Genomic DNA, 27292 nt, shown 5'->3' on the forward strand with positions numbered 1-27292 from the left:
TCCCCTTCCCTCTGGCTGGGTCACAGCCCTGCCCCGAGGAGACTCGTTGCTGATGGGAAGGACACGTCACCTGCTCCAGGGGTCGGTGCTGCTGTCCTGGGCGCAGCTGCAGAGGAGGAGAAGGAGAGATGAGCTGAGAGGTGGGTATGCGGATATGAGGAGCCTCCACACCCTCCCTGGGCAGCCTGGGCCAGGGCTCCCTCACCCCAACACCAAAGGAGTTTTTCCTTGTGTGTCAGGGGAACTTTTTGTGTTCCAGGTTTGTCCATTAAAGCTTGTTCTGTCACTGGACAGTACAGAAAAAATATCACCCCCTCCCCTGACACCCACCCTTTAGGTACTTGTACACTCACACCTGAACCTCCTCTGGGGCAACTTGAGTCCCTTTCCTCTTGTCCTGTCATTCATTACTGGAGAGAAGAGACCAACTCCCACCTCATTTGGAGTTCGAACTCCGAACTCTCCTGCCAGGGAGTTGCAGAGACTGCTCCTGTCTCTCCTCAGCCTCCTCTTATCCAGGCTCAACATCCCCATTCTCTCAGCCCCTCCCCAGCTCCCTTGTGCTCCAGCTCCCTTCTGTGCTCTGCTGCCCGGCTCTGGCCACGCTGCAGCCCCTCAGTGTCCCTCTGGCAGTGAGTGAGGGGCCCAGCACTGAACACAGCCCTCGAGCTGCAGCCTCACCAGAGCCCAGCACAGGGGACAATCCCTGCCCTGCTCCTGCTGCCACCCCAGTGCTGATCCCAGCCAGCAGGGAGGAATTGCTGGGTGGATGCTGGTGCCCGTGCAGCTCAGAATTACCACGGCAGGTGATGTGGGTCACATCTCGCAGCTCGTCGCACGACCGCGGGTTCCAGGGATCGGAGGGACACAGCCAGAAGGAGCCGTGTCTCTCCTCACACTCCACACGGTCCAGCCAGGCGGGGCCAGACACTCTGCCCCGTGGCCATTGTATCTCCAGGGTCCCTTCCTTCCCGCAGCCCAGCTCCTCGCACGCCAGTGACACCGTTTTGGGGGTCATGGAGTTGGAGCAAACGCTGCCCCACGTCCCGTTGTAGAAAACCTGCAGGCGGCCGGAGCAGCCGTCGCTGTTCTCCAGCCTCAGGGCCGTGAACTCTGGCAGGGGAGAGAGACGAGTCCCTGAGGGCCGCACACCGCTGCCCTTGCCGCCCACCCCCAGGCACAGCTGAGCTCCCCAGGGACCCCGGCGGCCCCGGGGCTGCCCGTGCCTGGCTGTGCGCAGGAGGTGCCGGCGCAGGAGCTCAGCGGCAGCCCGGGCCAGCGCTGGCCGTGCCCGGCTCTCCTGCTGGCCCGGCCTCCCTGAGCACCAGCCTCCCGCCACAGCTCCCGCCACGCACCCGAGCAGATGGCTCCGGCGTCCTCTTTGTGCCCGCAGTCGTGCCGCCCCCAGGGCCCGGCCGGGCAGTCCCAGAGAGCGGCTTCGGCCCCGGAGCAGTTGACACTGTCCAGCCAGATGTGCCCGGAGCCCTCCCCAAAGGCGGCAGAGCCCGGCGCCTCCACGGCCCCTCCGCAGCCCAGCTGCCGGCACACAACGGCGGCATCGGGCAGGTCCCAGCCGTCGTCGCAGACGCTGCCCCAGCTGCCCTGGGAGTAGATCTCCACTCTCCCGGCGCAGCGCCCGGGCCCGTTCGTCAGCCGCACGCGCCGGCTCCCTGCGGCAGGGACAAAGCCCAGATGGCGGCGGGGGCCAGCTGCCCACCCACCCTGTGCCCCGGGGGCCCGTGGGGACACTCACCCTGGCAAACCACCCCCACGTCCTCCACGACCCCGGCTGCCAGCCAGGAGACGTTGCAGAGGCTCAGCTGGGCCTCGTGCCCCTGGCACCGCACCCCTCGCAGCCCCACGGGGCCCATCCCTCGCTCGGCCTTGGGCGGGTTGTAGGCCATCTCTGCCTCTCCGCACTGCAGCTGCCGACACGCCACACGGGCCTCCGCCACGTCCCACTGCTCAGACAGGACTCTGCCCCACGTCCCGCGCTGGAAGATCTCCACTCGCCCGGCGCACCGGCTCCCTCCCCCCACCAGCCGCAGGGACCCGGAGCCAGCGGGGCCTGGGGAGTCGTGGAATCACCAATCATGGACTCACACAACCCTTTGGGCTGACAGGAAAAGCCCCTGAAGCTGCTGCAGCCCCAGCCCTGCCCTCACCCTGCCCAGCCCAGCACTGACCCACGGCCCTCAGCACCTCAGCCCCACGGCTTTGGGATCCCTTCAGGGCTGGGCTCAGGTTTCCCTGGAGCAGGTTGAGATTGGAGCTGAGGTGCTGGGTCAGTGGTGGGTTTGGCAGGGTGAGGGCAGGGCTGGGACTGAAGCAGCTTCAAGGCCTTTTCCAACCTAAACCGTTGGTTCTCTGCTGGAGATGGGCCCTGGCAGCCAGTGTCCCTGGCAGGGAGCAGAGCTGAGGAGTCTGCCCCAGCAGAAAGGACAGGTTTGGGGCTGGTGCTCACCAGAAGCCCCAGCCTGGCTCTGTGCCTCACCCCCTGCTCTTCTGCTGCTGCTGCTGGGGGCAGCCAGGCAGCCCCGTGGGGCTGAGATCATGCCTGGGGCTATTTCTGTGTTGCTGGGACAGGGCTGTCTGCAGCCAGAGGGGTGGGATGAGCCCCACAGCCCTGTCCCACACCGAGAGCCACGGGGGACATCAGAGGAGCCTGAGCCTGGAGGTGGCCCTTGGGGCTGCCCTGGGGGGCAGGGACAACGTCTCTCTGCAGCCCTCAGGGCTTCTGCAGGGGGAAGTGCAGCCTGGGCCTGCCCCAGGTCCCCTGCCTTGGGCTGCTGTCATGCCAGGAGACAAAGGAGCGAATCCAGGGTTTGCCAGCCCTCACCTGAGCAGATGACAGCAGCAGCATCCTCATGGGAGCACGGAGAGGCCCCCAGCACAGTCACTGGGCACTGTCCCAGGTGGGCTTCAGTCCCACTGCAGTGGAACGAGTCTCTCCAGACGGGGCCCGTTCCTCTCCCAAAACTCCCTCCTCTGGGAAGGGACATGGCAAAGCCACAGCCCAGGCGGCCACAGAGGACGTGGGCGTCGGAGAGGTGCCAGCGGGAGGCACAGAGGCTGCCCCAGGTCCCCTGCACGTGCAGCTCCACCCTCCCCTCGCACGCCGTGCTGCTGTTCACCAGCCTGAACCCTGCAAGCACAGAGACAGAGAACAATGGAAGGGGATGGACTTGTGCTCTGGCTCCTTCAGGAGCTGGGGAGAGGCCAAATGGAGGAGAGCTGCCATCCTCCTCCTCCACCTCTTCCCACATCATTGTGGGGCTGCAGACCCCACATCAGCCCCTCTGTCCTCAGGCCCAGCACGGTCCCTGCCCCGCTGCCCTGTCCCCAGCACATCCCTGGTGTTTTACACCCCAGTGAGAGTCCTTACGTGTGCAGCTGAGCCAAGTAGCAGCTCTGGGGCTGCAGAGCTGGTCTCTGGGGGTCTCCCTGGGGCACAACTGGAGGAAGGGTTCATTCCCTGCACACTGCAGCTCTCTGTCCCACATGGCACCGGTGCTGGCTCCATCACGAGCTGCCCCTTGGATGTTCAGGGCTGCCCCACACTGCAGCTCCCTGCAGACCACAGCAGCAGCTCTGGCACCAAAGGCTGAGGCACAGACACTTTTCCACTTCTCCCCATCATGGATCTCCACGTGTCCTGAGCAGTCGTTGTCCCCTCCGACCAGCCGGACAAACCCTGGAGCAGACAAATCCCCTGTGAGTTCCCAGAGCCTGCTGGCAGTTACCTGCCCTCATCCCACCTCATCTCCAAGGAGGCCACAAAGCGCCCCACAAGCTCTGCAGCAGCTCCCAGTGGATGCCGCTGTCACAAACACACCAGGAACAGTTCTGGGCTGCAACAGCTCCCAGGGTAAGGACGGGCACTGAGGACAGTGCAAGTGCTGGCAAAGCTCCTGTGGCACAGGGCAGCTGGGGCTGGGGTAGGCAGGAAAGGTGCAGCAACAGGTCACCCCAACTGCATGGGGTGTGTTTCTGTGGGATGCAGCTCAGAGGGTCACACTGGCAGAGGAATAAGGTGCCAATAGCCCCAAAGTCCCTTGTTGTCTCCTGCTGTTCCCCAGGGCTGTGGGTGGCTGCATGAGAAGCTGTGGGTGCCTCTTGCATCGTGGGACCTGGCACGTGGCAATGCCAGACTGCTCCTGGCTGAGTGGGAGGAGGAAGATGGGAACTGAGACACAATGGGGCAGGGAGGAGGCAGGGCAGGCACCAACTGAGAGTGGGCTGAGCAACCTCAGAGTCCAGGTTTGTGGTGAGAACCCGGGCTGCGTTCCTATTGCCCTTTGTCGGGACTGGAGACACCAGCAACACCAGCTGCAGCTTGGCAGTGTGACCAGCCAGCCTGGACCGTGCTCTCACACACACTCATTGCTCCTGGAGGGCACAGCCAGGTCTCTTTCTGGCCTCTTACCTGAACAGCTCACCCCAGCGTCCATGCTGTGAACACAGTTGTTCTCACCCCATCCGCTGTGTGTACAGTTGGACAGGGCAGGCTCGGAGCCACGACACTGAATATCAATCAACCAAATGGGGCCAGATCCTGGACCGAAATTTCCGTGCCGAAAAGCTTGAACAGCAGACCCACATCCCAGCTGTTTGCAAACCACTGCAGCATCTTTCAAGTCCCAGTTGACACTACAGACAGTTCCCCACTGTCCCTCGTGTTCCACCTCCACTCTCCCAGCGCAGCGGCTGCCGCCATCCACCAGCCTCAACTCTGCAGCCCCTGAAACGCCAACACGGGGCTGGTCAAGAGAGCACTGAGCTCCAGATTACAGCTCTGGGGTCCCCCCTGCCCAGGCAGAGGTAAAGGCACCTGAGGGACAGCCCTCCTCATCCTGGGCTGTCCCTGGGGCAGTCTGGGGGTCCATTTTCTCCCCAGCTCTGCAAAGGGCTGAGGCTGCCCAGCAGCAGACCTGCTGTACCATTCACAGCCCCACAGCCTGCAGCACATCCCCACTAATTCAAACCCCCCTTTCCCATGTCCCCTCTCTCCTCCCCAGCACAGCAACCCCCGTATGGCCCCGTGCCGCAGCCCCACACCTCCCTCTCCCACCCACACAGGCACAGCATCGACTCCCTTGAGCACCTTCTGCCCCTCGTCCCAGCGGCACCCGTGAAGAAACCGAATTGCCAGAGGTATCCCGATGAGCACGCTGGTGCCCACTGGCCCTGGCTGTGGGACAATGGAGCCAGCACTTACCCCTGCACAGCTGCAGCCCGAGGAGCAGCCACAGCACCCGAGGCCACAGGAGTCCCTCCGTGCCCATCCTGAGCCTCCTGCCCCGCGGGCACAGCCCTGCTGCTCCCCACTCCCCAGCACGGCTCCCGCACCCTCGTGGGGCTGCTGCTGATGGGAGGGTGAGATCTCTGAGAGATGCCAACGCAGCTGCAGGAGCCAATCCAAGCAGCAGCACCTTTTGAGATGAGATCAGGAGCTCTCTCCCCTCTGACACAGCTCAGCCCGCCAATGAGCTTCTCCAGTGCCCTTCATGCCCATATATGAGGGACACCACGGTCCCAATGCAGGTGCCACGGCTGCTGCCATGGGGCAGAGTTATGGGTCGAGGCAGGCGCAGAGGGGAAATGGGTCTCCAGGCCCTCAACTGGGAGCACTGGGAGCACTGAGCATCCCCAGGGCTACACTCATCAGAGAACTCACAAGGGCAGTGTCCAGCAGCCCCCGAGCTGTGGGGCTGCTCTGGCCCTGTGTCGGGGTGGAAAGGGAACAGCCCCTGCCCTGCTGCAGCCCCTGTGGGACAGCCCTGGGCTGGGGGCAGAGCTGCAGCCCCGGCCTGCAGGAACATCGCTCCTGGAGAGCCTCAGGACAGGGCCCCGGCAGGAGCCGCGCTGGGACACGTCCCCAGCCCAGCAGCAGGAGAGGCCCCAGCGTGTCCCCAACCATCCCCGTGTCCCCCAGGGGCCGTTGTTCCCTGCAGGCAGATGCATCGGGAGCTGCAGCTGCAGCTGCACAAACCGCAGCCCCCGCGGCCTCGCAGCACTCGCTGCGCTTCCCCCACAGCGCCCGGCCAGGAAGCCTGAGGTTTCCTCCTGGCACCCAGCCCAGGCACAGCCCCGCGGGGCCCCGACACACCCCCAGCCCCACTGCTCCTGCCGGGGCTGCTCCTTCGGCCTCGCAGTGACGCCAATCGCAGCTCCTGGCCCCTGGGACGGCCTCGCTGCACACGGATGCTCCACACTGAGCCCCACGGCCATGGGGGGCACTGCAGGGATGTCACCTCACACCCACATACAGGCACCCCTGACATGTTGTTCCCACTTTCTCACTCCCTTCTGCTACAGCAGCTTCTTCCCCTTCTCCAGTCCGTCCATCACAGAGGCCTTACCTCCATCACTCACTGGCCAGGCCTTGGGCAGCAGCGGGTCCAGCCCTGAGCTGACTGGCCTGGCCCTGCCAGATACATGGGAAGCTCCTGGCAGCTCTTTGTTTAAAGCAGCCACCCCTGGAGCCCCCCACTGCCAAACCTGCCCACACAAACCCACTGCATCCCGTTCCAAGAGAGAGATGCTGTGAGCGAGCCAGCTCTGAGGAAGCCTCGCACTCGCTGCTCAATGGGCTGCAGCTGGGACAGAGCAGGTTCAGGCCTGAGATGAAGGGAGAGGAAGCCAAACATTTCCAGAGCAACATTGCAAGCATAGACACCACCAGCAACAGCAGGAATGACACATATCCTGACAAAGACAGTTTCACAAAGAAAAGCAAAGGCTGTGTGTGGCAGCAAAGGGGAACAACATTTCCTTCTCTCCTTCCCTTTGACTCCTGCTGCCCAGCCCCTTTGTGGGAAGAAGGGCCTCAGGATGCCCTGCAGGTGCTTTGGAAGACAAATGACTCAATGACTTCTTCTTCCTCTGGGCTTGTGTTGCTGAGCAGGGCACCCCAGGGCATGGAATCCCCCTGGGGTCAGCTTGGGGCAGCTCTTCTGGCTTTGTCCCCTGCCAAGCTCTGGCCCAGCCCCAGCTGATTCCCCAGAGGCTGTGCTGCCATTCAGCGGCATCTCCACCGGCTGGAGAGTTGGGCAGAGAGGAACCTCCTGAGGTTCAACAAGGACAAGTTCAGAGTCCTGCAGTGGGGGAGGAACAACCCCCTGCACCAGGACAGGCTCAGGGTGACCTGATGGAGAGCAGCTCTGCAGAGAGAGACCTGGGAGTGCTGGTTGATAAACTGAATGTGAGCCAGCAACGTGCCCTCGTGGGCAAGAAGCCAATGGCAGCCTGGGGGCATCTAGAGTATGAGCAGCAGATCAAAGGAGGTTCTCCTCCCCCTCTCATCTGTAGGTGTCCAGCTCTGGGCTCCCCAGCTCCAGAGGGACAGGGAACTGCTGGAGAGAGGCCAGTGCAGGGCCACCAAGATGATCAGGGGACCAGAGCATCTTCCTTACGAGGAAAGGCTGCGGGACCTGGGGCTGTTTAGTCTGGAGGAGACTGAGGGGGTGAGGGAGTCCCAGACAAACTACCCAGGGAGGGTGTGGAGGCTCCTTCCTTGAAGCTCTTCAAGACCCACTTGGACACTGTTCCCGTGTGATTCTCTGATACTCATTGAATTACAGACGGTCTCATTAGCTACAAAATACATCTTTATTAAAACCAGAAACAGACTTAAATCCACAAGCAGTATCTGCCCTTCCTCCCCAGCACGCCCGGCTTCCACACACCCCTCAGCTCCTGTACCCCCCTCTCCCCATCTGTAAAGCCAGAGGGGCACCAGGAGCCAGCCAGGGCGCTGAGAGTTCTCCCCTGTGGGCAGTGGAAGTCCAAGAGGCCACGTGCTCGATGTTCTCGGTGCAGGCGACAGTGAGCAGCATGGGCAAGGACACAGAATGGAGCTGGATGCCTGAGCCGTGAGCAGGAGCTGCAGGCCCCAGCAGAGGCGACAGATGCTGCGCTGGTTCTCCACTGGGCCGTTCCTGGAGCACACACCCAAGGCCACGAAGCCCCCGAGCAGCAGGTAGCCTGCGGGAGAGCAGAAGCATGGGGCAGGCACCACCCAGCAGGCTCAGCCGGGCTGACAGGAGCTGCTGAGCTGCACCCGCAGCGCTGCAGGGAAACCTGACGCCGGAGCCCACGTCTCTCAGAGCACCAGGGCAGCGGCTGCGGCAGCCACGGGGGCAGCAAGCCCCGGCTGTCCCGGCAGCACCTTGCAGCTCCAGGAGGAGACACACGCAGTGCAGAAACAGCCAGTCCAAAGGGCTCGGTGCCTACCTAGGAGGTACTGCCAGTAGGCTGCAGATCTCCTGCAGGATCTTGAAGATCAGCTGCCGCAGGCTCTGTGAGAAACACCACCCTCGGAACAGCAACAAGGACGTGGCACTTTCCTAGCAGAGGAGATGGCAAGTTGAGGACAGGCAGTGGGCAGCCGTGGCTACCTGCCTCCAGCTGCTGAGCCCTTGCCCTGCAGAGCCAACGGGCACTACCCACGCAGCCCTCCTTGTCCCCAGCTCATGGGGTGAAGGAGGTGACACCTGCTCAGCCTGTCCCCACAGAACAACAACCACAGGCCAAGGAAGTAAAGCAGGAACAGCTTAGGGTCAAAGCCTGGACACGGAGTGTGTCCAGGCAGAGAGGAACCCTGGCACGGTGCCGTCTGGGCTGAGCTCCATCCTGCCACATGGTCAGAGGGACAGGGAAGGGACAGAACCTGCCACAAGTGCCCCAGATTCCCCTGCTTTCTATCCCATGGGCAAACACTGGCTTGTGTGAAAAGCTGCTGCAAGTATCCCCTGTGGGCTTTAGGAGGAGCTTCCATTTAAACATAACTAACATATTTCCCTGTTAATGTGAGGGAGCCCTGGCCCAGGCTGCCCAGGGAGGGTGTGGAGGCTCCTTCTCGGCAGGTTTCCAAAGCCACCTGCACATGTTCCTGTGCCCCTGACCAAGCAGAACCTGCTTTAGCAGGGGGTTGGGCTGAAGGATCTCTAAAGGTTCCCCATCATTCTGTGACTCTGTGGGGAGCAGCCAGGCCCTGTCTCCAGCTGCCACAGTCACGGCTGGACGTGGCCTTCCCTGCAGAGCCCCACACAGCCCAACAGTCACATCACTTCACAGGCATCACAGGATCACAGGATCATTTCAGCTGGGAGAGACCTTTCAGCTCTTGGAGTGCAGCCTTTGTCCCAGCCCCATCACCCACCAGCCCATTTCCCTCAGTGCAACACCCACTCGGCTCTGAAACCCCTCCAGGGACGGTGACTCCAGCAGCTCCCTGGGCAGCTGTTCCAAGGCCTGACAGTCCTGTCAGCAAAGAAATTCCTCCTCACATCCAGTCTGAACCTCCCCTGGCACAACTTGAGGCTGTTTCCTCTTCTTCTATTGCTTGTTATCAGGGACAACAGACTGACCCTCACCTCGCTGCAGCTTCCTTTCAGGTAGATGTAGAAAGTGAGAAGGTCTCCCCTGAGCCTTCTGTTCTCCAGGCTAAACAGCCCCAGTCCCCCCAGCCCTTCCTCATCTGAGACGTGCTCCAATTCCTTTCCTAGCTTGGTAGCTGCTTCTGGATCCTCTCCAGCACCAATATGTCCTTCTTGTAGAGAGAGACCCTGAACTGAGCACACTATTGGAGGTGCAGCCTCACCAAAGGCGAGTCCAGGGCAACGATCACCTCCCTGCTCCTGCTGACAACACTGTTCCTGATCCAGGCCAGGGTGCCCTTGGCCTTCTTGCCCATCCTGGATGACTGAATGTATCCAGCTGGGAAGCTGAAGCTCATTAGTGATGCTTCAGCAGCAGGATTTGGGTTAAAACTGGGCTTTCTGGGAAGAATGAAGCATTTCTTACAGCAGCCACAGCCCTGCTCTCTGTACCCTTGCCCATTCACACCAGCTGCCCAACGGGAGCCCGAAACACAACAAAGGGTGAAAAGGAAACAATCTCTTTGGGGATGGGTCTCACCTGTTTTCATTTCCTTTTCCTTCTTGGAGATCTCGCCTGTCTCTTCTGTGACCTTGGCATCTCCCTTCTCACACAGGCAGAGAACCGAGGTGCCGGCGCTGGCCGCTTCCACCACCGCCCACAGGGCCCCTGAAACACAAACACAGAGCACGTCAACAACCAGCAACCTGCAGGATCTGGCTCTCTCCTAAAAGAGGACAAGGCTCTCAACTCAGATCATCAAGAGAAAGGGGCTGGGGACAGTCAGACACCCCAGTGGAATGAGGCTTGGAGAAGGTTTTCACAGCTCCAGCTGGAACACTGCACAGGGACTCACAAAGTTCACCCCCAGATGCTTCCAAACCCTCCGAGCTTCTCCTCTTTCTGTGAGCACCTTGGTTTTTGCATGAGGCTGGTTTGGGAAGTGCCTCTGCTGGGAGCTGTTTCTGTGACTGATGGTGTGTGGTTTAGGGGAAGGGGATGGCTCTGAGCAGGAGGGTGCTGACAACACCCAGTGAGAGCCCAAAGCCTTGCAACTACCCAACAAATCACCAACACAACTCCTTTTGTCACCTTCCTGCCTGCCACAAGCATTCAAAAGGGAGGAGTAGACTTGGAAGTACAGATAAAACCCCAAAGGAGGGAGTTCAGAGGGACACACAGAGGTGAGGGCAGGACAAGTTCAACCACACCCAGTGGGAAGAGGAACAAAGAGCTGTGCCCACCACATGAACCCAAGGAGCAGACAGCACTGACCAAGAGCCCCCTCCCACTGATGGCCCTCACAGGGCTTCCTTTAGGGAATCCAAAGCCCTTTATATCACTTTAAAACACCTGACTCAGATGAGAACCTGTGGGGCAACCAACTTTTCACCACAGTTGTGTGTTTGCTGCCCCCAGACGTGCTCACACCACCCGTGAGGGAGAAGTGGCAGCAGAGACACTGAGCCAAAGTTGCAACCTCCCGTCCCAAAAGGAAGCCAGGCCAGAGGCAGCCGCCCCACAGCCCCGTGGCTCCCTCCTGAGCTGCAGCCACCGTCCCCTCCAGAGAGGTGGCTTCAGAAGAAATCCCCAAGTCAGCTGCTGGAGAGAGGGACCCGGCGCTACCGATGCGATTCCAGGGGGGCTCCAGGAGCCCTTTCAGCTGCTGTCACCCCTCTCTGGGGCTGAACTTCCTCCCCCTCCCCCGCCATGGGACCGCATCAAGCAGCGTTTAAACACAACAGCGCGAAGGAAATAACGCGGGGCGGGGGAAGAGCGGGACACAAAGTGTTTGCGGTGAGCGAAGCGTGTCCCAGGCAGCTGCCAGCGCCGGGGCCGCCTCCCCCGGGACTCCCCGCCGCAGAACGGGGCCCAGCCCGGTCGTTCCCGGCTGCCCGGGGCTCGTCCCGCTCCGCCGCGGCTGCCCGGCTGCAGCGGGAGGCGGCGGCGGGGAAGCGGGAGCGGGTCAAACCCCGAACAGAAGAGCGGAGCGGGGCAGCGCCGGGGCGGGCCGCGGGCGGCAGCCCCCGCCGGGCCCGGGCCCCGCTCCCGCTTTCCCCCGCGGCACGGAGGGACGGCGCGGCCCCGCCTCCCCCCGCCCCGCTCCGCGCCGCCGCCGGGGCCCGAGGAGCCGCCGCGGAGCCGCGTTCGGCCGCCTCCCCCCCACCGGCGCCCGCGGGCGGCTCTCGGGCTCCCGGGGCCTCGCCGCCCGCCCCGGGCCCGCCGCCGCCTCCGCCCGGCCCCGCCTCACCGGACACCCCCGGCCCGCTGCGGAGCCCCCTCCCCGCCGCCCTCCCCGCCGCCCCCCGGCCCGCCCGCGGCCCGCGCTCACCGCCGGCCACGCGCCCCCCATCCTGCGCTCGCTCGCCGCCCGGCGCGCAGCCGTGGGGAGCTCGGCCGCCTCCTCGCCCGACACGGCCGGAGCCGCCTCCGCCGGGACCCCCGGGAGCAGCCGCCGGCGCCGCCCCCGCGCTGAGAGACCCCGGCAGCGCGAGCGGCGGCGCGAGCGGGGCGGCGGCGCGGGCTCCGCGCGGGGCACGCTGGGACTACGGCTCCCGGCAGGCACCGCGGCTCCCGCCGGCGGCTTTGCGCGACAGCGAGGCGCGGGCGCTGACGGGAAATGGAGTCCGCGGGGCGGCCGCGGGGAAACGGCGCCTGTCCCGCGGCTGCCGGTGCTCCCGCTCCCGCTCCCGCCCCGCAGCATCATCACCTCTGGGCACAGGCGTAAGAATCGCCCGAGGGTGGCAGCTGGAAGGGCCGTCACTAAAAAGAGTCACAGAACGGTGGCAGTTGGAAGGGACCCCTAAAGCTCATCCAGCCCAACCCCCATCTCAGGCGGGTCCCACCTAGATCAGGTCACACAGGAGCGTGTCCAGCTGGGCTTGGAAACCTGCCGAGAAGGAGCCTCCGCAGCCTCCCTGGGCAGCCCGGGCCAGGGCTCCCTCACCTCAGCAGGGAAATGGCTTTTGCTCATGTTTCAATGGGACATTTTGTGTTGCAGCTTCTTTCCATCAGCCCTTGTCCTGTCACTGGATACAACAGAACAAAAGTGCTGCCCCAGCCCCCTGACACCCACCAGTGACATATCTGTCAGTATTAATGAGAACCCCCTGCAGTCTCCTCTTACCTAAACAGCCCCAAGGCCCGCAGCTTTTCCTCCTCACACACATGTTCCATCCCCTCAGCATCTCAGTAGCCCTGTGTTGCCTCTCTCCAGCCGTTCCCTGTCTCTCTGGAGCTGGGGACTCTGCCCTTACTCCTGGTGACCCTCAGCAGGTTCCTCTCTGCCCAACTCTCAGCCTGTCCAGCTCTCACTGACTGGCAGCACAGCCTCTGGGGAGTCAGCCAGTGCTCCCAGTTTGGTGCCATCAGGGAGCTCACTGAGGGTCCCTCTGTCCCCTCATCCAGGTCCTTGATGAAGGCATTGAACAAGACTGGCCCCAGAACCCATCCCTGTGGAACCCCACTGGCCACAGGCCTCCAACATGAGAGTGACAGGGCAGTGGAACAGGCTGCCCAGAGGAGTTGTGGAGGCTCCTTCCTTCGAGGTCTTCAAGACCCTCCTGGACATGTTCCTATGCCACCTGATCTAGGTGACCCTGCTTCTGCTGGGGGGTTGGACTAGATGATCTCTAAAGGTCCCTTCCAACCCCTACCAGTCTATGATTCTATGATTCTAAGATTCTACATCTTTTAATGTCACAGAGCACTGTGTCAGTGCCCAGAGGTGATGTGACGTCACAGAACCCCGCTGCAGTGCCCTGGTGTGCTGTCATTTCACGGAGCACTGTTGCAGTGCCAAGATGCTCTATGATGTCACATCGCCCCCTTCCAGTGCCTAGATATGCTGTGTTTTCACAGAGCACTGTAGCAATGTGCAGTTGTGACATGAAGTTATACAGCACTGTTTCAGTGTCCACGTGTGCTGTGATGCCAGAGTCCCGTTTCATTGCCAGGATATGATATTATGTCTTAGAGCACTGCTACAGTGCCCAGACATCCTGTGATGTCACAGAGCACTATTGCAGTGCCCAGATATGCTATTATATATCACAGCAGTGATGGACTCCCCAGATGTCTTGTAATGTCACAGAGCACTGTTGCAGTGCCCAGTGGTGATGTGATATCACAGAATGCCACTGCAGTGTCCAGGAGTGCTGTGATTCCACGGAGCACTGTTGCAGTGCCAAGATGTTCTATGATGTCATACAGCCCCCTTCCAGTGCCTAGATATGTTATGATGTCACAGAACACTGGTGCAATGCCTAGTACTGCTGTGATGTCATAGAGCACTGTAGCAATGTGCAGTTGTGATGTTATACAGCACTGTTGCAGTGCCCACATGTGTAGTAATGCCACAGAGTCCTGTTTCAGTGTCCAGATATGCTATTATACATCAGAGCACTGCTACGGTGCCCAGACGTCCTGTAATGTTACAGAGCACTTTTGCAGTGCCCAGATGTGCTGTCATGTCACACAGCCCCGCTGCAACGCCCAGATGTGCTTTTCTGTTACAGAATCACGTTGCAGTGTTCACATATGCTGTGATGTCACACAGCACCATTGCAGTGCCCACTGGTGATGTGACATCCCAGAATCCCGCTGCAGTGTCCTGGAGTGCTGTGATTTCACAGAGCACTGTTGCAGTGTCAAGATGTTCTATTATATCACACAGCCCCCTTCCAGTGCCAAGATACACTACGATGTCACAAAGCACTGTTGCAGTGTTGAGATACGATGTCACAGAGAAATGTAGCAATGTGCAGTTGTGATATGATGTTACAGAGCACTGTTGCAGTGCCCACCTTTACTGTGATGCCAGAGTCCCATCAATGCCCAGATATATTGTGAAGTCATAGAGCACCGCTACAGTGCCCAGACGTCCTGTGTTGTCACAGAGCACTTTTGCAGTGACCAGACGTGCTGTCATGTCACACAGCCCCGCTGCAAAGCCCAGATGTGCTGCTGTGTTACACAGTCCTGTTGCAGTGTGCACATGTGCTGTGATGTCACAGAGCACTGGTGCAGTGCCCAGTGGTGATGTGATGTCACAGAACCCCGCTGCAGTGTCCTGGAGTGCTGTGATTTCACGGAGCACTGTTGTAGTGCAGAGATATTCTATGATGTCACACAGCCCCCTACCAGTGCCTACATATGCTGTGATGTCACAGAGCACTGGTGCAGTGTCGAGATATGCTGTCACAGAGCATTGTAGCAATCTCCAGTTATGATATGACGTTAAAGAGCACCGTTGCAGTGCCCACATGTGCTGTGATGCCACAGAGTCCCGTTTCAGTGCCCAGATATTATGTTATGTCTCAGAGCACTGCTACAGTACCCAAATGTCCTGTCGTGGTTTGGCCCAGCCAGCACAGCAGCACCATGACAGTCTCTCGCTCAGTGCCCCCATTCACCCTCACCCTCGTTAGGACGGCGGAGACCTCAGCGAAATGGGAGTAAAAAGATAAACAAGATTGTTGTGGATTAAGACAAGGGCAGGGAGGGCTCGCTGTCAATTACAGTTCCAGGCAAAACAGACTCCAGTGCTCGACTGAGAGAGGAAAATAGGAAAGTTTATTCCACAAGAAACAGAATGGAATAAAAGCAAAAAGGGAGCAGGATGATGAATATTACAACTGGCACTTTAAGATCTCCCTCCCCCATCCCTCCTTTCTTCCCCATCCCATTTCACTGCTCCTGATATCTCTACCTCCTCGCCTCTCAATGGCTCAGGGGGGCAGGGAATGGGGGATGTGCTCAGTCTCTCATAGATGGGCTCTGCCGCTTCTGTCTTCTCACATGAGGACTGTGGAGAAAAAATGAGGGAGCATGGACATGGATCCCGGGGTATAATGTTAGGCCTGATGGGGCAAGGCAATCTGAGTTCTAGTTATACGAATTTAATGCACAATCAAGACCAGAGTCAGAGCCATGGTTAAAGCAGTTGCTGTCACGCAGACAGCAGGCCGCTTTCTCTTCTCTTCTCTTCTCTTCTCTTCTCTTCTCTTCTCTTCTCTTCTCTTCTCTTCTCTTCTCTTCTCTTCTCTTCTCTTCTCTTCTCTTCTCTTCTCTTCTCTTCTCTTCTCTTCTCTTCTCTTCTCTTCTCTTCTCTCTTTCTCTCGGGCTGTTTTCAGCTAACGAGCTAACAGCTCAAGGTGGAAAACAACTTCGGAGAAAAACAAGATGGGAAGATGTGAGGGAGCTTGCTTATGGCAGAAACCACAGGTAGAATGAACATGAGAATGTAATCTATTAGCTGCTGTTGCTGAGCTAGCTTTGAAGCTGCTGTGTATATAAGTTAGAGCCTGCTCTCAATGAAGAAGATTTCTGCTATCACTCACATTGAGTAGGACTGATTTCTTCCCACCCAGCTGAGAATCGGACCCTGGGTTGATCGCCGCATGAAGTAGGCTTGGGGCTGGTTTTTCAGGTTTTGAGCCTGGGTTTCAGGCTTTGAGCCTGGGTTTTTCAGACTTAGAGTCTGGTTTCAGGCTTCAAGCCTGGTTTGCAGACTTCGAGTCTGTTTTTTTCAGGCCAAGAGCCGAAAACTTCGCGGCATATGGCGCCCGAACAGGGACATCACTGGGTGTTACCGGGTAAGGAGCCTGCCTGCGGGGAGCTGAGACTTGAAAATCCAGAGGCAGAGGCAGTCGTCGGAGGAAGCCTGCCGGACCCCAAGCAGAGGTTGCTGTACCCGGGGGAGTGACTACAGGTTGCGGTGAGACGAGGATCCGACAACATGGATAAGGAGGCAGCACTCTCACTTTTACATCGCTTGTTAGAAAAGCAGGGGGTGGACTTTAAACTGACCGATTTGTCTGGTCTACTTGTACATGGTAATTGTAAAGGCTTTTTTAAGGACTCTGAGAAATATTTTGATGAGGAGGAGTGGAGAGCATATGGGACTTGTCTTTGGGACTTGGTTATAGACAAAGATAAGACTGCTCGGAAACTGATAAAACCATGGAGAGAAGTAATTAACTGTTTGAAAAAGTATAAGTTTGAAAAGGATTTGGCCGCTGCTGTAACTCAGCGGCTTGATATGCCCGAGACTGTAGCCGAGCCAACAGCTGGACTGTTTGGTATCAGGACTAATTATATCTCACCTCCCTTTTCTGGTGAGTGGCGAGAAATTGGAAACCTTCTCTGGGAATCCACTATTAATGGTGATAAGGACAATAGTAAGATCAGTAAAGATTTAGGTCTCGTTTGGAGAGACGTGATAAATACTTTAAAAGAAATGCAAGCAGAACAGCGTGTGGCCATGGCTGCAGCCCAGGCGTTGACTGTTGCGCCGAGGCCGAAGGAGACAGACAAGGGAACGGACAGGTTCCTGCAGGAAGTATTAAAGAAACTGGAGTGACAAGAGCCCATGGAAACACAGCCTGTCGCCACTGAAAGCCAGCCCGGTGCCGCCCGGCGCTGAGCGGGGCGTGCTGAGAGAAAAAAAAAAGAAAAAAAAAGAAAAGAAAGAAAGAAAAAAAAAGTTCTTCTCTACACAGGAGTTTTTACAAAGTCAGAGAGGCGAAGGGGCTTCGGAGCAGAGCCCCAGCGGCACAACTGCTTCCCATTCGAGCCCAGCCCGCCGAGTTACCCCTGGGACGACTCGCAGGGGAATGCCGAGCGGGCGGAGTCGGGCGGGGATGCAGCGCAGGATGATCAGAGGAGAGTGGGGGAGCGCGACCCCGTGTTAGACTGGGCACCATCGGGCATGTGAGGGGAGACAAAGAAAACACAGGAGAGACTAATACCGACTGCGCCGCCGGCGCCGGGGACGGCACGGAGTGAGCCAGACCCCCCCGCCCCTTCCATCCGCAGCCGCCGCCGCGCAGCCGCTTCCCGCGCCCGGTCGGTGTCTCCGGAGCCCCCCCCACACACCGCGCCGACACCGCCGGCCCCGGCCCTCACGGACCGCTGGGCTCGTCCTTTCCATCCTCAGTCCCTTGCCTCAACGAGTGTAAAAGCTGTTGGTCGTGATGTTATGCATTTTGCTGTAAATGTGATGATGAATACTGGTTTTCTTACAGTGGAAACTTTCTAAGGTGTTTTAGGTGTCAGGAACAGAACATTTTGGCATTGAGAAGCTAAAAGGTGGTTTGTGTTTTAGACTCATTGGTGAAGGATTTTTTTTTTTTCAGGAGTAAAAAAAAAAAAAATTGATTTTGTCATACTGATGATGCTTCAAATGATTGTGGTAAATGGTTTTAGGCAATTTCAACAACCCAAGCAAAACATGTGGCTTACACTGGCCAAAGCAATCAATCAGTCTGCAATATGTTTATCAATGGCCACTCCAGATAATCCTTTTTCTACCTGTTTGGTGGGAGCTCCATCAGATGTGGCACAATGGCCTGTATCAAATGCATTAAAAACAAATCCCTTAGTTAAGGGTAATGGCAAAGTTGACAGCTGGGATTTGATCATTTCACAGTTGCCAATAATGACACCAGAGCCACAGGAGTTAGAATTATTGGGATCTATAAAGATGGATTTTTGTGTTATGTTTAATTTTACCAGCAATACCAAAACATTTGGGACAGAATGTGGACCCCATCCTGGGCGTGTATAAGAACACAACATCTTGGTGCAATTATACTTCACCAAAAAGATCCAGGTCTAGTCTTGTGCCTGTACAGTTACCAAAGGGAATTTTTCTGATCTGTGGGGACCAGACATGGCCTGGAATACCCTCGAGATTACAAAGGGGACCACGCAGTTTGAGACAACTGACAATCTTGATGCCTAATCACACAATGATTTAGAAACATCATTGTCCAAAACAATTTGTGCATGCATTTACTGGTGAATGTGATGACCATGTTACCTTTGGTCTCCCTCAACAATAATAGCAACTAGTATATTTGCTCCAGGTGTAGGAGTATCTGCTTTATTGACTCAGCTATGCAAATTAGGATAGTGGCTTAGCAAACAAAGTAACCAAACCTCAATGACATTAGAAGACTTGATTAGTAATGTAAGTAGTATCAGCCATACAACTTTGCAACATAGACCTGCTAGAGATTTTACCTTTAGCACAAGTATAATAACTTTGTTTGTCAGCTGTGCTTTTTTTTTCAGTGGATAAGAAGAAGCTTACCAGGCATGAGCTGCAAAATTAATGTGCAGATTGACCTTGAGCTGCTCTTGACTGTGAGAAACGAAGAAGCAAAAATACATACGAGATAACAACTTGGAGCAAGGAGGAGGCTGAGGCAGCATGTGAAACTGCAAGGCTTCTTGCAGAAAACTACAGCTGGCTTTTAGAGAAAGGACCAATTAGAAGTACTATGAACACGCTGGCTTTGCTGCTGATTATGGAGGTCTGATGCTTGTTAGTAAAATTTGAGTTATAGACTGCCCGCAGGGGTCATGGACACACCAGCTATCCCCATGCATTGAGCCACAGTATCCCTCACACTAGTCTTAGGGAGGGGGAGAGCATGGGGTGTAGAAGATATGAGTATAATGGTCTACTGAGTCTCTCTTGCAGATTGACGTGTTTCTCGGAGTGCTCACCGTGATGCAGATCAAGATGGAGTCACTCAACTATTGGCGAGATTGAATAGTGAAGTGGAACACGACCACCACCTGATCATATCTTCCCGCAATTGGCTCAGCTGGCACATGTGCTGGGCAGACACGTTATGTATCAGCCCGTGCCACAGGACACTGGAGTCATGGAGCATAGGGAGGGGGAGATGTGGTAGGCGTCCAGAAGATCTCGGGTTGTAACATGAGAGGTGAAAGGTACAGAAGAGGTGGGCACGGGGTGGAGTGGGAGGAGGTGCTGGTGGTAGCAGATATGAGCACATGGCGTAAACAAGGGGTTGGAATAAAGTATCATCAATGCTGAGTGTGTGGTGATCCGTGTCGCCTCAGTGACGGGGCTGAGTTACCCGTGCGGGCGGCCTGGTGGTGTTGCCGGTGGTGGCAACAACTATTTATGACTGCAAAATCCAGAGCATTGGAAGCTACATTTTTAACCTAACCCAGTATGATCTATGTAGAGAAGGGAACAGGACCATCCTAAAGAACTCCCTTATCAATATTGGGGAGAAATGAGGACAAATTCGGGAAAAGGGAGATTAACTGGAACAAGTAACGTTATAACCAGTGTGAACGCATCGGTGTCGCTCATTTTGGATGCTTGTGATATTATAGATGATGATCCAAGCACTAATTGCAGGGAGATGGTACTATAGGAATCAACCAAAGTATGTTTGCCCAGGTGGAAGCCACTCCAAACTAGATCCTAATAATGTAGTTTCTCAAACAGCCCTCGGCATTTGGTCAGGACACCTCTGTGGAAGCAATGGATGGTCCTGTGTGTGCTGGGATACTGCAGGCGGTAAATCTGAGAGACAATGTGGGAATTTACAAGCTTCAATCACCGGGCTGCAAACAGACGGTAATTGTACACCCAAAGCCTGCAGCCCAGGAAATTTAACCCTTATAAATCCAGGAATTTGGAAACAGAAACAAATAATCAACATTGGACTTATGAGATATGGATCCGGGTGTAGCTAGTAATGCTGGAATAAAAGAAAGGACAAGGGAATGGGTGCAGCACAGGCTGTTATTTAACTCATTTTGTCACGAAATGGAAACAGGAGGGAAACATGAAGTTCCCACAGCTGCTAAAAATCTATCTGTAAACCTTGCTGAAAACATTGCCAAGTCATTGAATGTAAGTAATTGTTGTGTCTGTGGTGGGACAAACCAAGGGGAACAATGGCCATGGGAGTCTGTGGAGAGCAACATCAGTGATCCCCAAGTATGGAAAACAATGGAAAAAGGTAACGGGAAACAACAATGGGTGCTCCAAATGAGTGTCATTGGAAGGAGTTGTTGGCAAAATCTAAGAGAAGATGGAGTACAAGTAGGTAATTTGGAATGTGAAGGAGATTACCTACGGAACGAAACTAGGAGTAGATGGGATAAGTGGGGAAGACCACTGGAAATGGATCATCAATTTAAGAATTGGATCAATGGGACAAACATACCAAATGGCTGGCCAGCTCCTGAAGGACATGATTGCATTTGCACTAGACTGGCTTATGCATATTTGCCACCAAATTGTGCAGGATCCTGTACATTAGGGACTATAAGGCCCAGTTTTTTCCCGCTACCTATAAATCGGGGAGAGCGACTGGGAGTCCAAGCGTATGCTGAAGCTGATGAGTGAAGAAAAAGGTGCCATAAACGGAGCCTACAAGTTGGAGATTGGAAAGATAACAAATGACCTCCCGAGATAATCATTGCCCACTACCATCCAGCTACATGGGCAGAAGATGGATCCTGAGGCTATAGGACCCCAATATATATGCTAAATAGAATAATTAGATTACAAACTGTAGTAGAAATAGTTGTAAATGAAACTGGAGATGCACTTGGATTAATTGCGAAACAAAACACCAAGATGAGAACTGCTTTGTATCAAAATCGCTGAGCTTTGGACTATTTGTTAGCAACAGAAGGGGGCGGTTGTGGAAAATTTAATCTTAGTAACTGTTGTTTAGAAATTGGTGATGAAGGAAACACTCTAAATGAACTTGTAAAAGAAATGAAGAAAATTGCACATGTCCCAGTTCAGACTTGGAATGGAATCGATCTGGGAGGACTATGGGGGAACTTGATGAAGGGTGATTGGCTTACTAACATTGGGATAGTAGTACTGGGGATATTTGGAGGATTGTTAGTAATTCCATATTTAATACCTTTTTTTAAGAGAGTACTACACTTGGTTGTACAAGGAATGCAGATAACTGCAGGGCCTGTTGATTCAGAACCAGGGAAAGAGAAAACTCATTCCTTGATGATACTAAAAACAAAAGAAGATCTGAAATTGATACCAATTCGGCAAGTAGTGACTTGATTAGAAAGAAAACCACGAATCAGTATCATACAAAACAAGAAGGGGGATTGTGAAATGTGTTCACCTGATTCGTGTCCCTATGAAACAATGCTGGGGCCCCAGGGTGAAATGTGACTTTTAACCATTCTGTTTGTCCCTGTATAACCACAGGTTTGGGAGAAGCAGGATGGTGTGTATATAGTTCCTATTTTTATGTATATAGTTCTTGTTTCTTGCAAAGGCCACCTGGCAGACACTCTGGTAGAGCAGCTTAGGCCGTTTCTTGTTGCCACCTGCACGCTGTTAGGTAAGAGAGGCCTATTGAGCGCAGGCCTATGGATATGTATTAGCAGAGGAAATACAAACCGACAACTGGAGCTGTGCGGCGTGCATCTTGGTTGAGCAGAGACTCCCGGTGCACCCAGCACTGTTTGCTTGCCTCTGTTTACTCAGTTGTGAGTTTCACTGGAATCCTGTTTGGGACTAAGTCATTTATCACACAGATGGAAGTGGAAGGCGAGCACGGAACGGCATTCACATGAACCACGTGGGTTGTGCTGCGGAACCCATTGGCGGCCCTGCACCCTCCAGCTGGCGTGGGCTAGCAGGGGAGCTGGGGCTCTGTGGTGGGGACACCCTGGGTCTGCCTGGGCTGTCCTGCAGGCAGCAGCAGAGGCCGGGAACGGCCCAGCTCAGCACCCTCGGGGCCCTAGGAAAAGGACACCTTGTGACTGGGCTTGTGCTGCCAGGTTTAACATCGACAAGTCGCTCTTCAAAGGTGGCCATGCTCAGAGAATCGCAGAAACACAGAATGGCAGGGCACGGAAAGGCCTTTCCAAGGTCATCAAGTCCAAACCCACTGTTACAGAAGGTGCAACTAGATGAGGTCACACGGAGCAGCAGGAGGCGGGTTTGGAAACCCTCCCTGTGGGCAGAGCAGAGGGGGAGCAGAACCTCCCTCCCCCGCGGCCCACACTCTGCTGCTGCCCCCAGGCTGCCGCGGCCCTTCTTGCCCACGAGGGCACGCTGCTGCTCAGGGTCAGTTTATTATCAACGTGGCGCTCCAAAACGCCGGGTGCCTGGGGAACGGCCACGGCCTGGGCAGAGCCGGGTGGTCCCGGCCCCTGGACGGCTGCGGGGGGCGACCGAGGGGCGAGTTCGCAGCCGAAGCGAAGAGCTCCCGGGCGGAAGGATACGGCAGCGCGGCCGGGCGCGCACAACGAGCGACACGAGCGCTCACACCGGCCCTCCCCGGCGCCGCGGCGCGCGGAGGGCTTCGAGCGACGCCTCTCGCCGCCATTGGCCGGCCGGGCCGCCACTCAGCGATCTCGCGCGCCGATTGGTCGGGGCGGCGCGCCGTGGGCGGGCCTCGCCGTTCCCCTCAGAGCGCCGGCGGCAGCGCGGGGGGAGGGAGGGAGCGGTCCGGGCGCTCCGGCGGCGTCCCGCCGCGCCTCAGCCCGAGGAGGCCGAGAGCCGGCAGCAGAGCCGGAGGCAGAGCGTTTGCTGTCGCCCCTGTGCGAGGCCGGCGTGAGCATGGAGGGGGCTGACAGCGGCCGTGTCCCGGGGCTGGGCGTGCAGGCGGCGCCGGGCTGCTGAGATGGCCCCTGGCTGCAGGGCAGAGGGAGGGCAGCCAGGCCGTGCCGCAGGGCCATGAGGAGGCAAAAGGGGCTTCTTTCATTCCTTAAGGCTTTTCTTGGTTATAACTCTGTGTCAGTACTTTTCCATGTCAAGGTTCCATGGCACGCACATCCCTGCGGCTCTGTGGCATCCCTGCACAGGCCCAAGACACAGCCAAACTTCACAGCAGCAACAAGAGAGGCAGGCGGTGGTTTAGCCCTGGCTGAACGGTAACCACAGCACCCAGTCACTGCCACGGGCCAGCTGCTGCCCTGATGTCCCGAGTGTGACGGCACTTGGGATAGAGCAGCCTGGCCACGCTCCCTGGCCTAGGTGAGGCACACAGGCCACCTGCACGTACTGGTTGCACTCCACGGGCCGGTCCAGCTCCAGCAGGGCAGTGTCGTAGTCGGTGACGTTGAAGGAGCTCTGGTGGAGCAGCGCCTGTGTGGTGTATCGCACCTGCACCTCGGGGCCCGTCAGAGTCAGCTGGTTGGCCCCAATCACCACTCAAAACCATGTCTTGTTCCTGGAAGGCAGATGGGGAGCAGAGGGCTCAGTGCCGCTCAGTGCCTCTCAGCTGCTGGGTGTGGGCTGCTGGATGTGTGCGACGAGGACCAGAGGAGCAGGAAGAGCCGCAGTGGCTCTGCATGGTGTGAAGGACTCCAGCAGCTGCTGGATCTCCTTGCAGTGCTCCAGCTGCGTGTTGGTGTTCCTCTGCAGCCAGGATGCGCTGCCTGCGCCTGCTCTCTGCTCTCCATCATCGTCCTCAGCTCATCCAGCTGCAGGAAAGGCAGGCGGCCTCGGCTCAGAGAAGGGATGGACGTGGCCAACAAGCCCAGGTGCCCTGGAGGCTCACTCAATGACCCCATCCAGCCAGGGGCCGTGGCTGGCACCCCCCCAGGACCCCCCTGCCAAGCCAACAGGCAGCTGGAGTGCTGCCCCTCACCTGCCCCTGCAGCTGCTCGGCCACTGTGGCCACCAAACCCCACTGTTCCCCTCAAAACTCCATCAAGACCCCGCTTTTTCCTCAAAACACCACCAAAACTCAAGTTTGCTCTCTAACCTTCATCAAAATTCAATCTTTTCCCCCCAAACTCCACCTCTTTCCCTCAAAACACAACCAAAATCCCATTTTCTCATCCCCATTTTTAAGCCCCATCAAATCTCAACCTTTTCCCCTCAAACCTCTAGAAAAAATATCGCTTTCCCCTCTCAAGTTTACCAAAAAGCCATCCTTTTCCCTGAAACTGAACCAAAGCCTCACTTTTGCCTTCAACATCCCACCACAGCCCTACATTAGCCTAAAAACCCCACCAAAACCCCACCTTTCCCTCAAAACTCAACCAACCCCCCACATTTCCCTCAACACTACACCAAAAAACGCACTTTCCCCTCAGAACTCCACCAAAACTTCACTATTTCCTTCAAAACTCCAACACTGCTCCACCTTTTCCTCAAAACTCCACCGACGCTGCGCTTTTCCTGCCAACACTCCACCAAACCGCCACCTTTCCCTCAGAACTTCACCAACCCCCTGCTTTCCCCATCAAACTCCATCAAAAACCTCACCTTTCCCTCATACAAAAAACACAACCTTTTGCCCTCAAAGTGCACCACAAACACCACTTTTGCCCTCAAAATACTATCACAACCCCACATTTGCCTCAGAACTCCAAGAACCCCACAGCTTTTGCTCTCAAAGGTCCACAAAACCCCCACTTTTGCCCTCAAAACTCCATTACAACTCCGCTTTTCCCCCTCACAACTGCACCAAACTTCAGTTTAATCCTGCAAACTCCATGAAAAAAATCACTTTTCCCCAGAAGTTAACTTTTACCCTCAAACAGTACTAAACCCCCACGTACCTCTCAAAACACCACCAAGATCCAATTTTCCCTCAAAATCTCCGACAAACCCCAACTTTTACTGTAAAAACACCACCAAAACTCCACCTTCTCCCTCAAAACCCCAACCAAAACTCCACCGTCTCCCTCAAAACCCCAACCAAAACCCCCAGACCTTGATAAAATCCCATCTTTTCCCTCAAAACTTGTACAAAACCACACCTATGGGCTGCCAAGTGCCCAGGATGGGCTTTCTAGGGCTTGGGCCAGAAAAGTGTCATTTTCTGCCCCAAGAGAAGGCTACGGCCAGGGACAGCTCGTGGAGATGCCTCCTCCCCTGGGGCAGCACCCACCCTCTGCAACCTCCCGTGCCCTGCAGTGGGGGAGAGCCCCCGACAGTGTGCGTGATGTGCAGATTGTCCACTGAGCACAGGGCTCTGCACAGAGCTGAAGGAAAATCCTCAGGGTGTGTCTCGAGTCCCAAACTGGGAACTGAATCTCCCGCTTGGACAACAAAGCTGTCCGTGGGACCTCTCTCCTCTCACCTTCAACACGCACCTATGAGGCTCTGTCTGAAGCCCTGGGAGGATGATGGCAGAGGGCTGGGAGGTGCAGGGGGTTGATTCCATCTCCAGCGGGATATGGAGGTTTCTCAGCCACTTCTGCACGAAGCAGTTGTCTGAAACGTGCAGCTGTGGGCTCTGGAGTGGGGGCAGATGAGCTGCGCTGGCTGGGCAGGGCTCTGGGCTGGTGAGGGACAATGTCACAGGGCTGTGTGGCAGTTGGAGACATTTTCCAGGCACTGGCAGTTCCATGTGTTGTGGGGTGCAGCTCTCAGGGGTTCTAGGCATTGCAGGAGGGCTGCTTGGGCACAAGAAGTAGCTGCGGGTCTCCATGCTGCATCCTGAAGCTGAGGTGGTGCCACTTTCTCCAGCCCTCTCAGGACTTTGCATCCTTCCTTCGGGCTGTGAGCAGAAAGTCTTTAATCTCCTCAGTCTTGCGAGGCATGGCTGCGGCCCAGGCTCAGTGTGCTACAACCCACAACGGCCACCAGCTCCACTGACCGTTGCGTTTCAGGTTTCTAAGGGCTGCTGGAAGATGTTTCTTTGTCTGGTTCCTCCTGGGCTGTTCACAGACCTTTACAAGAAGGAAAACTTAAATATCTCCAGTAACTAAATACACAAAACTAGAGTTTTTGGGGGTCCCTGAGGGGGTTTGGGGGATCCCTGAGGAGCTTTAGGGTGTGGGGGGGTCCAGTGGCTGTGGGGTGACCCCGATTTTGAGGGGGATCCCCCTTTTCCCCTCAGTCAGTGAATGGGCGGCAGATTGGGCCTAAAGGCTTTGGAGGGCCCCTGAGGGGATTTGGGAGCCATGAAGAGGTTTTGGGGTCCCTAAGGGGATCTGGGGGGATCCCGTGTCTGTGGGGTGACCCCGTTTTTGAGGGAGGTCCCGCTTTTTCCCTCGGTCACTGAATGGGCAGCAGATTGGGCCTAGAGGCTTTGGGGGGTGCCTCGGGGGGTTTTGGGGCTCCCTGGGGGGATTTGGGAGTCCCTGAAGAGATTTTAAGGGTCCCTGAGGGGATTTTGGGGGTCCCTAGGGAGCTTTAGGTTATGGAGGGGCTCTGTGACTGTGCAGTGACCCTGTTTTTGGGGGAGGATCCCCTTTCCTAGTCAGTGAATGGGCAGCAGATTGGGCCTAAAGGCTTTGAGGGATCCCTGAGGAGATTTGGGGGTCCTGAAGCAATTTGGGGGTCCCTGAAGAGATTTTAGCTGTCCCTGAGGGGATTTGGGGGGTCCCAGAAGCGCTTTAGGGTGTGAGGGTTCCCATGACTGTGGGGTGATCCCTTTATTCGGGCGGGTCCCCGATTTTGGGGGGGGGTCCCCCTTTTCCCTCAGGCACTGAATGTACAGATTTGACCTAAAGGTTTCAGGGGGAAATTTGGGATCCCTGAGGGGATTTGGGGGTCCTTCAGGAGCTTTAGGTTGTGGGGAGGCCCCATAGCTGTGGGGTGACCCCGATTTTGAAGGGGTGTCCCCCCTTTTTCCCCCAACCCAGTCTCTGATTGGGTGCCAGATGTGGCACTGAATGGATTCGGGGGGGTGTCCCTCAGGGTTTTCAGGATCCATGAAGAATTTTCATGATCCCTGAGGGAGTTTTGGGGGTCCCTGAGGAGCTTTAGGTTGTGAGGGGATCCCATGGCTGTGGGGTGACCTCGTTTTTGGGGCAATCCCCCTTTTCTTCTCAGTCACTGAATGGGCAGCAGATTGGGCCTAAAGGTTTTGGGGGGGTCCCTGTGGGGATTTGAGGGTCCTTGAAGAGATTTTAGGGGTCCCTGAGGGGATTTTGGGGGTCCCTGAGGAGCTTTAGGTTGTGGGGGGGTCCCATAGCTGTGGAGTGATCCCGATTTTGAGGGGGATCCCCCTTTCCTCCTCAGTCACTGAATGGGCAGCAGATTGGGCCTAGAGGCTTTGGGGGTCCCTGAGGAGATTTGGGGTTCCCTGAAAAAGTTTTAGGGATCTTTGGGGTCCCTGAAAAGCTTTAGGGTGTGGGGGGGGTCCCGTGACTGTGTAGTGACCTTGATATTGAGGGGGGT

At 56.7% G+C, this 27292-nt stretch overlaps 1 protein-coding gene and 1 long non-coding RNA gene across 2 annotated transcripts in view; both read right to left on the reverse strand.

Annotated features, from left to right (window-relative positions):
* The window catches only part of LOC133629452 (antigen WC1.1-like), a 189664-nt gene that overhangs the window by 1994 nt on the left and 160378 nt on the right, over positions 1 to 27292 (reverse strand). The window contains exons 9-14 of the mRNA XM_062020084.1: positions 4427 to 4741; positions 3509 to 3694; positions 2840 to 3145; positions 1868 to 2068; positions 1356 to 1670; positions 799 to 1113 (exon numbers count right to left, since the gene is read on the reverse strand). Coding sequence (XP_061876068.1) covers positions 799 to 1113; positions 1356 to 1670; positions 1868 to 2068; positions 2840 to 3145; positions 3509 to 3694; positions 4427 to 4741 — 1638 coding nt within the window. The remainder of the gene's footprint in view (positions 1 to 798; positions 1114 to 1355; positions 1671 to 1867; positions 2069 to 2839; positions 3146 to 3508; positions 3695 to 4426; positions 4742 to 27292) is intronic.
* Positions 7593 to 11427, reverse strand: LOC133629434 (uncharacterized). The gene is made up of 4 exons (XR_009821027.1): positions 10441 to 11427; positions 9922 to 10050; positions 8236 to 8348; positions 7593 to 7986 (listed from the first exon to the last, which is right to left on the reverse strand). It is a non-coding gene; the product is annotated as an uncharacterized LOC133629434 (long non-coding RNA).

This window comes from Colius striatus, unplaced genomic scaffold (assembly GCF_028858725.1).
Source record: "Colius striatus isolate bColStr4 unplaced genomic scaffold, bColStr4.1.hap1 scaffold_45, whole genome shotgun sequence".
Lineage (NCBI taxonomy): Eukaryota > Metazoa > Chordata > Aves > Coliiformes > Coliidae > Colius > Colius striatus.